The following is a 13,390-nucleotide window of genomic DNA, read 5'->3' on the forward strand; positions in this document are numbered from 1 at the left end:
GCTAGTTATAAGCTAAACATGGAAAATGGAAAAGCATAGCATAAGAGAGTTCAGGCAGTACGCACAAAATGGAGGGACTTGGCTGTGCAAGTTCATCCACCGTTAATGAAAAGGAACCCGAAACTTTTCGTGCAGACTCTGAAGGCTCCATACTTCGGGCATCTGGTGGCGATCACATCAGGAAGCTTTTCAGACTTGGTTATGGCCGAGAAATGATTGAGTCGGCCATAAAGCAAGGCAAGATTAAGGATGGGGAAGCCAGTAAGAAGCCTCCTATGAGGGAGAGGGATGGAGAGGTTAACAACATCAAACCTCCAGCAAAGGTGTTACAATCTCCAGCCCAAAATCAACTGCAGCTGTACCGTTAGGTACTTCTAAACAAGATTCTAGGAGGGAAAGGGAACTTTCGACCCAATTCCCATGACCTACAAAGAGCTTACCAGCAACTTCTTGACACCCATGTGTTGTCACCATATCCAGTAGAACCCATGAAGCCCTCATACCCCAAGTGGTATGATGAGAATGCGTATTGTGAATATCACGGCGGAGTCCCAGGGCACACAATTGAGAATTGTTACGCATTCAGAGGGTTGTACAAAAGATGCGTAACCAAACTGGATCGACTTCAAAAACTTGGGGGCATCCAAGTGAGGAATATCATTTCATCATTTGAGGCATTCTGTTTGACTTTGTTTTTCTTCCATTTTTTCTCAAGTTTTTGTAAAGACATTTTAATCAAATTTATGTTACTTTAAAAGATGTTAACGGTTCAAAGTTACGAATCTTTGACGAAGTAACATGATTTAAAACAAGGACTTTGACCTTATCCAGAATATACCCTCAAACACCATACCCCGCTCTTGGAATTAACCAATATACCCTTTTCCTTTCATAAGATGCGGACAACACGGGGCATCATTTGCATATGGACATTACTATGTTTTTTTATTTAGACTTTCAATGACGATGATGATATTTACAATGAAAGAGTCGAGTAGGTGAATCCAGTTTAGGTCAGTTGCTTGAAAATTGAACTCTAAAGATGAAATTTTTTCAACAAATACCTAGGCTATAACAGGTTCTTCTTGACAATCTAAGAAATTAAATCCGTAAAACTGAGCTATTCCGCTAAGGCAATTGGTTATAGAGGAAACTTGAAAGCCCTGGTCTTATGAGTAGATTACGTTCAAACCATGACATTGCTCGGACACTTGGCAATTCGGTGTTTGCTCCACTGCTCTTGTCAGGCTGAAGACTCTGTGATGAAATGACCCTTCAGTGACTTGATAAAACTGATTATAAGTGGTCCCTCTAAAGCAATTGGTTAATGCCCCGGCTTTATGGATCCAGCTTACCAGATAACGGCAAATTAAATCAAATTTATCTGAGCAAGAAATTTTCGGTAATGTTGGACTAAGGAGTTAAGGAACATCTGTTATAGTTGACTACACACGAGCACTCAGAATTTTATTTTTAGACCGATATTTTTTTTGCACTGCCTTTGTTGGAGAAGCCTAAAAAGCTTGAACAAATGGAAGATTTCAGAGGACCGAAATAAATGTCTAGTAATTGGTCATTCTAGTTGCGTCATTTTGTCCGCACCCAAATGAGATGCCAAAGCATATTTCGATATTTAAAAAAAATGACATTTTGGGTTACCAAACCTTAGAAAGGAGCCAACCTAAAGCCAACTCATCCATTTGAACATTTGTCAAAGATTTGTAACTCTGAAAGCATTAAAAGAGCTCTTGATTCCTTTGATATTTTTTGAACTCACATTTACAATTTAATTCAATTGCGAACAATATTTTACACATTTTTATCATTTCTCTCTCCTAAAACAAGAAAAATGAGAAAAACATTTCAAGCAGAACAGTCTCAGATATGAAAGGTCTGTAAAGTCAAAGCTCGGGAAGCAAATAGGGCACGATCCATTCCAAGGACCAGATTGACAGGCTAAACATGAGACTCCATCCAGAAATAACACATAATTCATTCATGTTGCATGCATCTTAGACATACTTAGGTGCATCCATTCGTCATTTTGGCATACATGATTTTTGCAGCTTTTAGAATCAAGTTTCAACTTCAGGATGAAAGATACTCGATTCACAAGCGCCTTTGAAGAACGATGGTGTAACTCAGCAGCAAGAAGCTACACCTCAACCGACTTTACATATCTACAGATCTCAGAACCAATTTCAGATGGGTTCGAGAACCAATTCAGATCAAATTCAGTTCAGCTCAACTCAACAATGAGCAACATGTTTCCAGTTTATGTCTTCAAGCCATATTTCAATTCCCCGACGGAAGATATTTGGCTGTCAGAATTCAACGGGCTTTCCCATAAAATGGGAGTCATCCAAAGATTGTCTTACTTGGTTCTCGCTCAGAGGAACCACCTGAAGAATCATGACCGGCTTCGACCCGTTAAGGAAGCCATTTTTTTAAACAAACTATTTGCAGCATAGCTTAAGTCGAAAGGGCTATCTGCCAAAGTCCCCCGAGTTTGATTACACTCAGCTTCGAGGGCACATCATTTACAGCATAACTCAAGGCTAGAAGGGTTATCTGTGACCAAAGACCTTTGAGTTCGACTACGCTCAGCTCAACGGCATATCATTTGCAGTATAGTTTAAGTCGAGAAGGCTATCTGCCAAAGACCCCCGAGTTTGATTACACTCAGCTTCGAGGGCATATCATTTGCAGCATAACTTAAGTCGAGAAGGGTTTATCTGCCAACCAAGGACCTTTGAGTTCGACTACGCTCAGCTCTAAGGCACATCATTTGCAGCATAGCTTAAGTCGAGAAGGGCTATCTGCCAAAGACCCCCGAGTTCGATTACACTCAGCTTCGAGGGCACATCATTTGCAGTATAACTTAAGTCGAGAAGGGTTATCTGCCAACCAAAGACCTTTGAATTCGACTACGCTCAGCTCAACGGCACATCATTTGCAGTATAGCTTAAGTCGAGAAGGGCTATCTGCCAAAGACCCCCGAGTTCGATTACACTCAGCTTCGAGGGCACATCATTTGCAGCATAACTTAAGTCGAGAAGGGTTATCTGCCAACCAAAGACCTTCTAGTTCGACTACGCTCAGCTCCAAGGCATATCATTTGCAGCATAACTTAAGTCTAGAAGGGTTATCTGCCAACCAAAGACCTTTGAGTTCGACTACGCTCAGCTCAACGGCACATCATTTGCAGTATAGCTTAAGTCGAGAAGGGCTATCTGCCAAAGACCCCCGAGTTCGATTACACTCAGCTTCGAGGGCACATCATTTGCAGCATAACTTAAGTCGAGAAGGGTTATCTGCCAACCAAAGACCTTCGAGTTCGACTACACTCAGCTCCAAGGCATATCATTTGCAGCATAACTTAAGTCGAGAAGGGTTCTGCCAACCAAAGACCTTCGAGTTCGACTACGCTCAGCTCCAAGGCATATCATTTGCAGCACAACTTAAGTCTAGAAGGGTTGTCTGCCAACAAAAGACCTTTGAGTTCGACTACACTCAGCTCAATGGCACATCATTTGCATCATAACTTAAGTCGAGAAGGGTTATCTGCTAAAGACCTTCGAGTTCAATTATATTCAACTTAGAGGCAAACCAAGCTTACAGAATAGCTCAAGGCAAGAAGGGCTATCTGTCAATAAAATTATCGAGTTCGATTCCATTCAGCTCGATGACACATCATTCATACTGTCCGGTTGCATTCGAAGCTTTCAAGTCAAGAATAAGACTCGGGTTAGCCGTGCCTTAGTGGCAAGAAACCGCTTTCCGACATATAACTTAAGTTGATAAAGCTATCTGTCAGCGAATACCTTTCGAGTTCGATTTCATTCAGCTCAAAATCAACCACTGGTAGAGTCCAGGTACTATTTTCCATTCGAGTTTTAACCAAGGTCTTTAAACCGGGAAAAATACCAAAGTTGGCTATAATTTGGCAACGAGAAGCCACGTTCCGATTCAAATTCCGAACTACAGCTTCAATTCCAAATCATTTCACGATGGACTCGACTTCACGACGGAGGAGCCATCCACAACCCAATTCGACAGGAGTTATTATCATCTCCACCGAACGAAAATTTGTGTTTTTTTATCTTTGTCCTATTTTTCGTTCCACGAAAAAGGAAAAAGAACGAAAAATAGGACAAAGAGGGGCAGCTGTAAACACTCATTTTCGTCCATATTTATTTATTTATTTATTTGTTTTTTTATTTATATATTACATAATTTGAAAACATTTTGAAAATATATGATATAATTTTTAAAACATTTTAAAAACATTTATATATATATAGTTTTAAAACGTTTTTGAAAAGAAATATATATATAGTTTTCAAAACATTTTTGAAAATATACATATTATATAGTTTTTAAAACGTTTTGAAAATAAATATATAATATATATTTTTTGAAAAACATTTTGAAAGCATATATATATGTTTTTTAAAACATTTTTAAAATTATATGGTTTTAAAAAAAACTTTTGAAAATTATATAGTTTTTTAAAATAATTTTTTAAATTTATATATATATATAGTTTTTAAAAGAAACGTTTTAAAAATGTATATTATAGTTTTTATATTTATTATTATTATTATTATTATTATTATTATTATCATTATTTATTATTATTTTTTATTACTTATTTTATTTTATTTTTTTCCCGTTTCAGGTCCAAATGGGTCAACTATCCAGTCCAACAAGTCACGGTCAGGGTCCAAACACAGATGGGCCTGATCCAGCCTGGTAAGTTTAGGGCTTGGAAACCCTGAATGATATCAGTTTCAACGGCGCCGCAAAACCAGGGAGATGAACGGCCAACAGTGCCAACGACCGGCCGAAATCCCCGGGACTGACCCATCCCGGGTGACCGGCCACAACGGCCACGAGCACCCTTATTTCGGAACCGACAGGCCTCCGATGGGGGTATAAATACCCCGTGAGGCCATGCAAAGGGGGGTAGCATCGAGAAGAGAAAAAACACAGAAACCCACGGCGAGGGATCGACACCAAACGTCAACCACACACAGAACCACAGTACATCGAGAGCCATAACCAAACACAAGTCCAAACGAAACACAACCAGAACGCAAAATAAACCAAAACGGAGAACAAAAAAACCCACGAGGAACACTAAAGTACACAGAGAGAACAAACCGAGGCCAACATCGCACCAAACACCATCAACACAACAACACCAAGTATCAACAGTAACGAGAACACAAGAACAAGGCGAAAACAGAACAAATCGAGCCATCACAGTGAGATAAAAAACCATTTAGGAAACTCAACACCAAGCAAAAAGAAACAAAAGATACAAAAAGTCTATTGTAGATCTACGGACTTTGAGGCGTTTCCAGACAAAACGAAGCCCGGATTCGTATCCGGGAGTGGAAGGCGCGTCGAAAGGAGACACCTTTTTCTCCTCAGGCACCGACGGACGACGGACGTCGCCGGTTAACGCGACCTAGGCGGTGAAGCTTCACCGGATTCTGGGCTCAGCCGAAGCTGTTGAGAGAGCTCATCCTCTCCTCTCTCTTTTCTGGTTTTAAGGTAAGGAAACAAATGGTGATAATGAGAAAATTAAGCCTTGATAGGGTTTATAAGACAAATGTGAAACGACGTCGTTTTAGCCTATAATACCCGCGTTTTTAAGCCTTAAAGGGGTAATACCCTTTTTAGTCCCCGATCTTTGTAATATGGCCATTTAATCATTTAATGGAGTTTTGATTTTATGTTTTGGGCACTCATTCATCCTTCGTTTATATCTTAGTCCGTGTTTTATTTATTAATTATTTTATTTATTTATTTTGGCTCATTTTAGTTGATATCTACTTTCATGACGTTTTTTACAATATCTAACCTTTCATTTTTTTTCTTTTTTTTACTAATCTTCTTTTTGGTTTATTTTGTTAGTATTTTAATTAATTATTTACTTTTATTATTATTATTATTATTATTATTTTGATTTATTTAATATCTTTTTTATCATCTAACATTTTCTTTAACATTTTCAGTGGTCCTTTAAATCGGTCAAAGGTAAACAATTCGAATCGAATATTTAAATTCTAATTTAATTTTTTTTTCGCATTCAAAGACAACCGATAAATTAATTGGTACCGAAAGGGCAGTTCAAGGGTGCTAATCATTCCTTGACCGTAATCGACTCCCGAACTCGACATGTCTCTGGTGCAACGCAGATCAGGTAAGAAATAGGGTATCCGATCAACCCAGTTGTTTTAAAATAAATGATCGGTAGCGACTCTTAACCCAATTCATTATCAAGTCGAAGCCCAATTCCGGGCCCAACCAAAAGACGATTACGACAATACTTTTTTTACGCCAACACCACTTAGTCCCTTCAAACCGGAAGAGAAAATAAACCTCAATTCCTTAACTTCCGAGGGTTTCCACTTAGGGTTTATTCTTCTTCTTGGATCTAGGACTATTGGAATCTTTGGTTTTGGATAATTCGTGATATTTACTCCTTTGGGTTGCTTTTGTTTTTCTGGAGGGATTTTATATTGTTAAATTTTTGGAGTTCGGGGTTAGATTATAAAAGGGAAATTCTCAATAGCCAATGCCATATTTGGGTAATTGGTATTTGAAAGGTTTATTGTCTGCGTTTTTTTTTGGTTTGGCGAGACCGAAAAAAGGTGATCAATGTCTTGGGCAGGCCCTGAAGATATCTACCTCTCTACTTCTCTTGCCAGTTATCTTGACAGTATGCCTGTTCACTCTTTTGTTTTTGCTGTTAAGTTTATTGTGTCCTTTATTCTTCCCTACAAATATATTGTTTCTTTCGGCATTGGCTTTGAGTTGTTCTAGTAAGTGTAGTTGTTCTGTCTTATATGCTGATGGGTTGTTGAATTTCTACTTGTATGCTTAATCTCATGTAGGATTCTTCTTCATTTAATTATTTATGATTCTGCAATCCACTGGAGAATTTGGATTTTGTATATGATGTCTTTTTGGATGATCCGTATATTAGTTAATAGTCCACAAGATTTAGTAGAAGCCATTAATTAAAAGTTTGATTTAATTCTATTAGAGTTAAGTGGGACGTGGATGAGTCTTTGGGGTTGTGGAAGAAAATTGAAACTTTTTCAAGCTTCAAGGTATTGGCCAGTGGCATGACTTTTTGTATTGATAGTCATTGTTGTGGAGCTATCTGAATTCTGATATTGTCTCCATGACTTTTCTTTATTTTACTTGTCATTGCTGCCAAGCTTAGATCTTTGTTAGAGCATTTAGATGTAGTATTAGAGTCAAGGTTCAAACATATGTTTTGAGACTATTTTGTGTTTCCAGTTGCTGATATCTCACTCTTCCATATATGATGCAGGGAAACTTTTAGTGCTCCTGCGAGATGGTCGGAAGCTTATGGGAATATTGCGCTCATTTGACCAATTTGGTAATGTTTTCTTGTCACCTAACCTTCTGGACCTGACATGCCTACCAGTTTTATCTGTTCCTGACAATTTTAAATATGTTTCAGCCAATGCTGTTCTTGAGGGTGCTTGTGAAAGAGTTATAGTTGGTGATCTTTACTGTGATATCCCTTTAGGTCTATATGTAATCCGTGGGGAGAATGTTGTCTTGATTGGTGAACTGGTATGTCGTTATTAAGTTATATAATTTCATTGATTTCCATTAGCCTTTTTAATTTGTATCACATTTTGGAATCTATAATTTGCATTTAATTTTTTAGGATTTGGAGAGAGAGGAACTTCCTCCGCATATGACTCGTGTTTCTGTTGCAGAAATAAGAAGGGTAAGAGTCATTCTTTGATTTCTTTCTATGAATTATGTGTGTCCATTAGCAACAATATAAGAGTTTCCCTGAGAAAATTTTGGTTCACTGAATACCCATAAGTTCGTCTTAATCTTCTTATTTCCCTGACCGTCTTAAATTTCTATGTGAACATGCATTATTATATTATTATTATTTACGATTTTGAACTGCTGCCATGTAGAAAAACTAGAGAGTAACATTAATATACTTTGAAATCAAGACATTCAGATTCTTAGATACATTTAACTTTTAAGCATTCACATCGATCTTCAACATGAGGATGGTGGAAGATAATGGTCATGCAGTGAATAATTTTGTTGTGTACTGATATTGGTCAAATGGGAGCTTAATCAGGTATTTACTATGATGCTGTCCATAAATTCTGATGTCTGTAATAAGGAAGTCCAAATTAAGGAAATTCTAACCATCTATCATACATGGAAAAACTTTTGTTTGGAAAAATCATCTTCTTCACTGATGATAGAAGTAAAATGTCTGTACTTGTCTGTTGGTTCTTTTGATGGTATGTTTGTCAATATGTAGTTAACTTTCTGTTATGGTCGGAGAAGAAGAAGAACGGCAAGGAGAGGATTTGGGAATGGATGAGCGAGGAGAGAAATTGGGAATGGACGAGCAAGGGGAGAAATTGGGAATGGATGCGCAAGGGTTAGGGATTGGAAAATGTAAATTGGGAATTGAAGCACGTGAAGGGCATATGATTAACTTACCGGATGAGTTGGAGCAGGCTGAGTGGATCCAGGAAGAGTTGGAGCAGTCCGAGTCAGAAGGCCAATACCTGCAGAAGAAAGGAAGGGATAAGTAGAGTTGTTAGAATATGTTATAAAGGACAGCCACCTGGCATTATTAGAATTACCGTACAACCATTGTAACTAAATAAGACCTGACTTGAGGCATTTTCTTCCTCATGCAATGAATGAATGACTGTTTCCTTCTCTCAATTCTCTCATTTTTTTCTCGAACCTCAATCTATTTCTCTTATTCCATAACAAATTGGTATCAGGAGCCTTAATTCCTGGCAAATTGCAAACTGGATGTGCAAAAGAAAAACCACACCATTGTAGAATCTACTGATCTCTCTGCCATCAAAAAGCAGATTGAGGACTTAAAGAAAACAGTGCTGCAAGCAAATGAGGAAACCAACCCTCCCAAGTGGTGGGAGGCACAAGATAAACGTATCAGTTCGTTGGAGTCTAGGATGACAACGACTCAAAGCTACATGGAGCAGATATTGGGGATTTTGACAGGGAGGACGAAGGAGCAAGTCCAAAACAGCCCTGGAATTGAGCAGATGTTGCATATGGCAATAGAAGATACAAATGATAGGTATCAAGTGTTCGATAAATTGCCAAAACCAAAGGTAGATGTACCAGTGCAACAGAGCTACCTGTGGTACAGTTCAAGCAGTGGTGATTCTGATTCCCAGGTCACCAGACTCTACAAAGACAGAGAGCAACCTGTAGCAGGAAATTACTATCCAATTAACCTTGGAATTTATATGGTGGATAAGAAATTTGAACTATCCGTGTTGGTTGATCGTGCCACAGGAGGATCAAGTATTAAAGATGGAGAAATGGAACTCATGTTTCACGGGCGAATGATTGTTGATGATTCGAAAGGAGTAGGCGAAGTCCTGACAAAAGTGTCTCTGCGGGAACCACAAGCGAGGTACTTGATTTTCAATATGATGAAATAGTGAGTGTAGGTTATTTCAATGCCATTGAGACTATAAAGAACCATGTAGAAGATGATGACCCTTACAAGTTTAGATTATTGCTAATGGGAATTAATCTTAAAGATGCGCTAATAGAGGTCAAGAAGATAATTGGAAAGGGCAGTGGTTTTGTAGCTGTGGAGATTCCATTTACTTTTCCTGCCAAATGTATTTTGGAAATTTCGTGGGAAGAAGCCCGCCAACTTGGCCATAACATATTGATCCTTGGGCATACTATGGTTATGAACACTCTACAGGGTGAGTGGGTCTCTGTTGTTGATGACTGGATTCCATGTGAATCACCTGGCGAACTAGCATTTGCGACCAACAAGAAGGCTAATGAATTATGGGTTTCTATATTGGAGAAGGTGTATGCAAAATTGCATGGTTCTTATGAGGCACTAGAAGGCGGGCTTGTTCAGGATGCACTTGTTGATCTTACTGGAGGTGCCGGTGAGGAGATCGACATGAGAAGTTCCGAGGCCCAGTTGGATCTTGCCAGTGGTAGATTATGGTCTCAGTTGTTGCGATTTAAACAAGAAGGATTTCTTCTTGGTGATGGAAGTCCATCAAGCTCTGATGTGAAGGTTTTTTCCAGTGGCATTGTACAAGGACATGCGTACTCGTTACTGCAGGTAAGAGAGGTGGATGGATACAAGCTTATTCAAATTCGAAACCCTTGGGCTAATGAAGTTGAATGGAATGGTCCATGGTCTGATTCATCTTCGGAATGGACGGATAGGATGAGGCACAAGCTGAAGCATGTTCCTCAGTCAAACGGTGGTATATTCTGAATGTCATGGCAAGACTTCCAAATTCACTTCAGGTCAATATATGTATGTCGGGTCTATCCTCCTGAGATGCAATATTCTGTCCATGGATAATGGCGTGGTTACAGTGCTGGTGACTGTCAAGATTATAATTTGTGGCAACAAAATTCCCAATTACGATTGAGGGAAACTAGTCCAGATGCTTCTTATCCGATTCATGTGTTCATCACCTTAACTCAGGGTGTTAGCATTCTGGAATTTTTGAATGAAAAGATAAGTAAGCTACTCTCTGGTGATGACACTAAGGCAGTCCAGAAATTGTTATCTCCATCGGGCATATGTGTGTGAAAGAAACTTCTGCTTCTAACATGAAAATTGCGCTTGATTTGATTTTCAGCCTTTGTCGTTCAAAGGTTGAGGATATTTTAATTGCAGCTGGAGAAGCTCTATCATTTCTCTGGGGTGGTGTTCCTGTAACTTCTGATGTGATTCTCAAGACCAACTTTAGTTCACTTTCTATGTCTTCAAATTTTCTTTTGGGTGACACATCAATGAAGAAAAACCTGGTTGATGCACTTGTTACCACTTTGACTGGTTCTGGAAAGAGGAAAAGAGCGATCAAGTTGGTTACTTGGAGGTATTTCAAGAGGTCACTATTGGTGAAAGCCTTAGTGGAGGGAAACTTAGCACTTACAAGGAGCTTTGTAATCTTGCAAATGAGATGGGACAACAAAATTTAATTTATAAATTTATGGATTTGGCTAATTATCAAGCCTCACTAAATTCCAAGAGAGGTGTTGCTTTTGAATTTTCTGAGATAGCCAAGCAAGCCGGTGATGCTCTTCAACCACATTTAAGAGTATTGATTCCAAGGCTTGTTCGCTACCAATATGATCCTGATAAAAATGTGCAAGATGCTATGGCACATTTATGGAAAGCACTAGTGGTTGATCCTAAGAGGGCTATTGATAAAAATCTGGAAATTATTTTTGATGATCTTCTAATACAATGTGGATCCAGGCTTTGGTGTTCTCGTGAGGAATTGGGCCTTGCCCTTGCAGATATTATCCAAAGTCGAAAATTTGATCAGGTTGGGAAGTATTTGAAGAAAATATGGGTGGTTGCTTTTCGTGCTATGGATGACATCAAAGAAACTGTGTGAAATGCTGGTGACAAAGTATGTCGTGCTGTAGCCTCACTAACAATAAGGCTCTGTGATGTGTCCCTTACTGAAGCATCAGATGCAAGCCAATCGATGGATATTGTTCTTCCCTTTTTGCTTGCAGAAGGCATATTGAGTAAAGTTGACAGTATCAGGAAAGAACTATGGGAGTTGTTAGCTTCAATTATAAGAAGGAAAAACCATGGGCAGTCTATGGTTCACTTCATTCTCAAACCCAAGGAAAACATGAATCAAAGGTTAAAGGCATGGGGTGTGAAGGGACAAAGCAAAATGGAAATTTATAGAAATTTGAAGGTCGGGGGTCGAGTTTACTTGAAATTCCAGTCTTACCATCAAACCTCACTTGCTCTTCGAAAGGGATTAAAGCTGGCAGCAAGGTTCTATGGTTCTATAGGGATCGACAAACGTAGGGAGCGGGAACACAATCAGATACCGTGGATGAAATTAGAATTGGAAAAAGTTACGGTGGTAAATTATATTGTACTTCTAGCACAATTCTCAGATTTTGAGATCATCTCGTGGGGCGGGTATTGTTATGGTCGGAGAAGAAGAAGAAGAACGGCAAGGAGAGGAGGATTTGGGAATGGACGAGCGAGGGGAGAAATTGGGAATGGATGCGCAAGGGTTAGGGATTGGAAAATGTAAATTGGGAATTGAAGCACGTGAAGGGCATATGATTAACTTACCGGATGAGTTGGAGCAGGCTGAGTGGATCCAGGAAGAGTTAGAGCAGTCCGAGTCAGAAGGCCAATACCTACAGAAAAAAGGAAGGGATAAGTAGAGTTGTTAGAATCTGTTAAAAAGGACAGCCACCTGGCATTATTAGAATTACCGTACAACCATTGTACTAAATAAGACCTGACTTGAGGTATTTTCTTCCTCATGCAATGAATGAATGACTGTTTCCTTCTCTCAATTCTCTCGAACCTCAATCTATTTCTCTTATTCCAGAACACTTTCTTGTTAATTAGTTTGGCCCTTAGAAGAATTGAAGTTTATAAGAAATTGGTTGTATCGGACCTCCTCTCAACACAGTTTCTTGGGTTGGATTGGCATGGTTCCTACGGTGGGAGTTATTTATCAACAGCTGCATTTTCATAATTCTCCAGATGTGATATTTTATATATACACAGATTTCTAGTGCATTTTTACGCATCACTATCAGTTGAACTAAATGTTCAAAATGTTCAAACACAATTAATTAAAATATCTTATTGGTCTATATTTTCTCCCAGCTTGTTATTCTTTATTGATGGAAACTCTGTTTTTGGCAAGAATATATCTTTATATATAAATATATGTTTTGAAGTATTTATAGTTGGATTTTGAGTTTCATCAATAAAAAGCACTGAAACTTGTGCAGGCACAGAAAGCAGAAAGCGAGGCAACAGATCTCAAAGGTACAATGAGGAAAAGAATGGAGTTTCTTGATTTGGACTAACGCATATTCCCTGCAACCTGTTTTAGGTATCCACAAGTTTTATGGAGGAGGTTGGTGTAGTAGATGTGTTGTGTAGGCTAGAAGATCCTCCATCTCCCTCTCAGCATCCAGTTATTGTAACATTTGTGAACAATGCATCTGACAAGGCTTAGCCTCCATTTGCTGGTGCCTTAAATTAGTTTTGGACACTAGTTGGATATTTTCACTTATGGGTATTCTCCGAAGTTATTTTCTCTCATATAAGTGTTTTGAACAATACATCTGACATGTTGAATTAGCTCCATCCTCATACGGAGGCTTTGGTTTGAAATGTTGGAATAATATTTAACAAAAAGAGAGAATATTCAGAAGCATGTAATGAGATGATCATCCTGTTAAGTAAATCAAGAAATTACTCTACTTGCTCCAATGGTGGTCCTCACCTTGTCATCGTAATTTCTTTTTTAACCGTCACCATGGA

The 13,390-nt window shown here is 38.7% G+C and overlaps 1 protein-coding gene across 3 annotated transcripts; it reads left to right on the top strand.

Annotated features, from left to right (window-relative positions):
• Nucleotides 1–6,393: 6,393 nt before the first annotated feature.
• On the top strand, nucleotides 6,394–13,093 carry LOC120133245 (sm-like protein LSM1B). 3 transcript variants are annotated; one of them, XM_039149877.1, is made up of 5 exons: nucleotides 6,395–6,733; nucleotides 7,355–7,423; nucleotides 7,508–7,623; nucleotides 7,721–7,783; nucleotides 12,853–13,093. In XM_039149877.1, the coding sequence occupies exons 1-5, from the start codon at nucleotides 6,673–6,675 to the stop codon at nucleotides 12,928–12,930; spliced, it is 387 nt and encodes a 128-aa protein (XP_039005808.1). In that variant the 5' UTR covers nucleotides 6,395–6,672; the 3' UTR covers nucleotides 12,931–13,093. The 3 variants fall into 3 exon arrangements, with proteins under 3 accessions (XP_039005807.1, XP_039005808.1, XP_039005809.1); XM_039149876.1 differs by having other exon boundaries at nucleotides 6,394–6,733; nucleotides 7,355–7,623; XM_039149878.1 differs by lacking the exon at nucleotides 7,355–7,423.
• The last annotated feature ends 297 nt before the right edge of the window (nucleotides 13,094–13,390 follow it).

Source organism: Hibiscus syriacus, unplaced genomic scaffold (assembly GCF_006381635.1).
Source record: "Hibiscus syriacus cultivar Baekdansim isolate YM2019G1 unplaced genomic scaffold, ASM638163v2 tig00110578_pilon, whole genome shotgun sequence".
NCBI classification, from domain to species: domain Eukaryota; kingdom Viridiplantae; phylum Streptophyta; class Magnoliopsida; order Malvales; family Malvaceae; genus Hibiscus; species Hibiscus syriacus.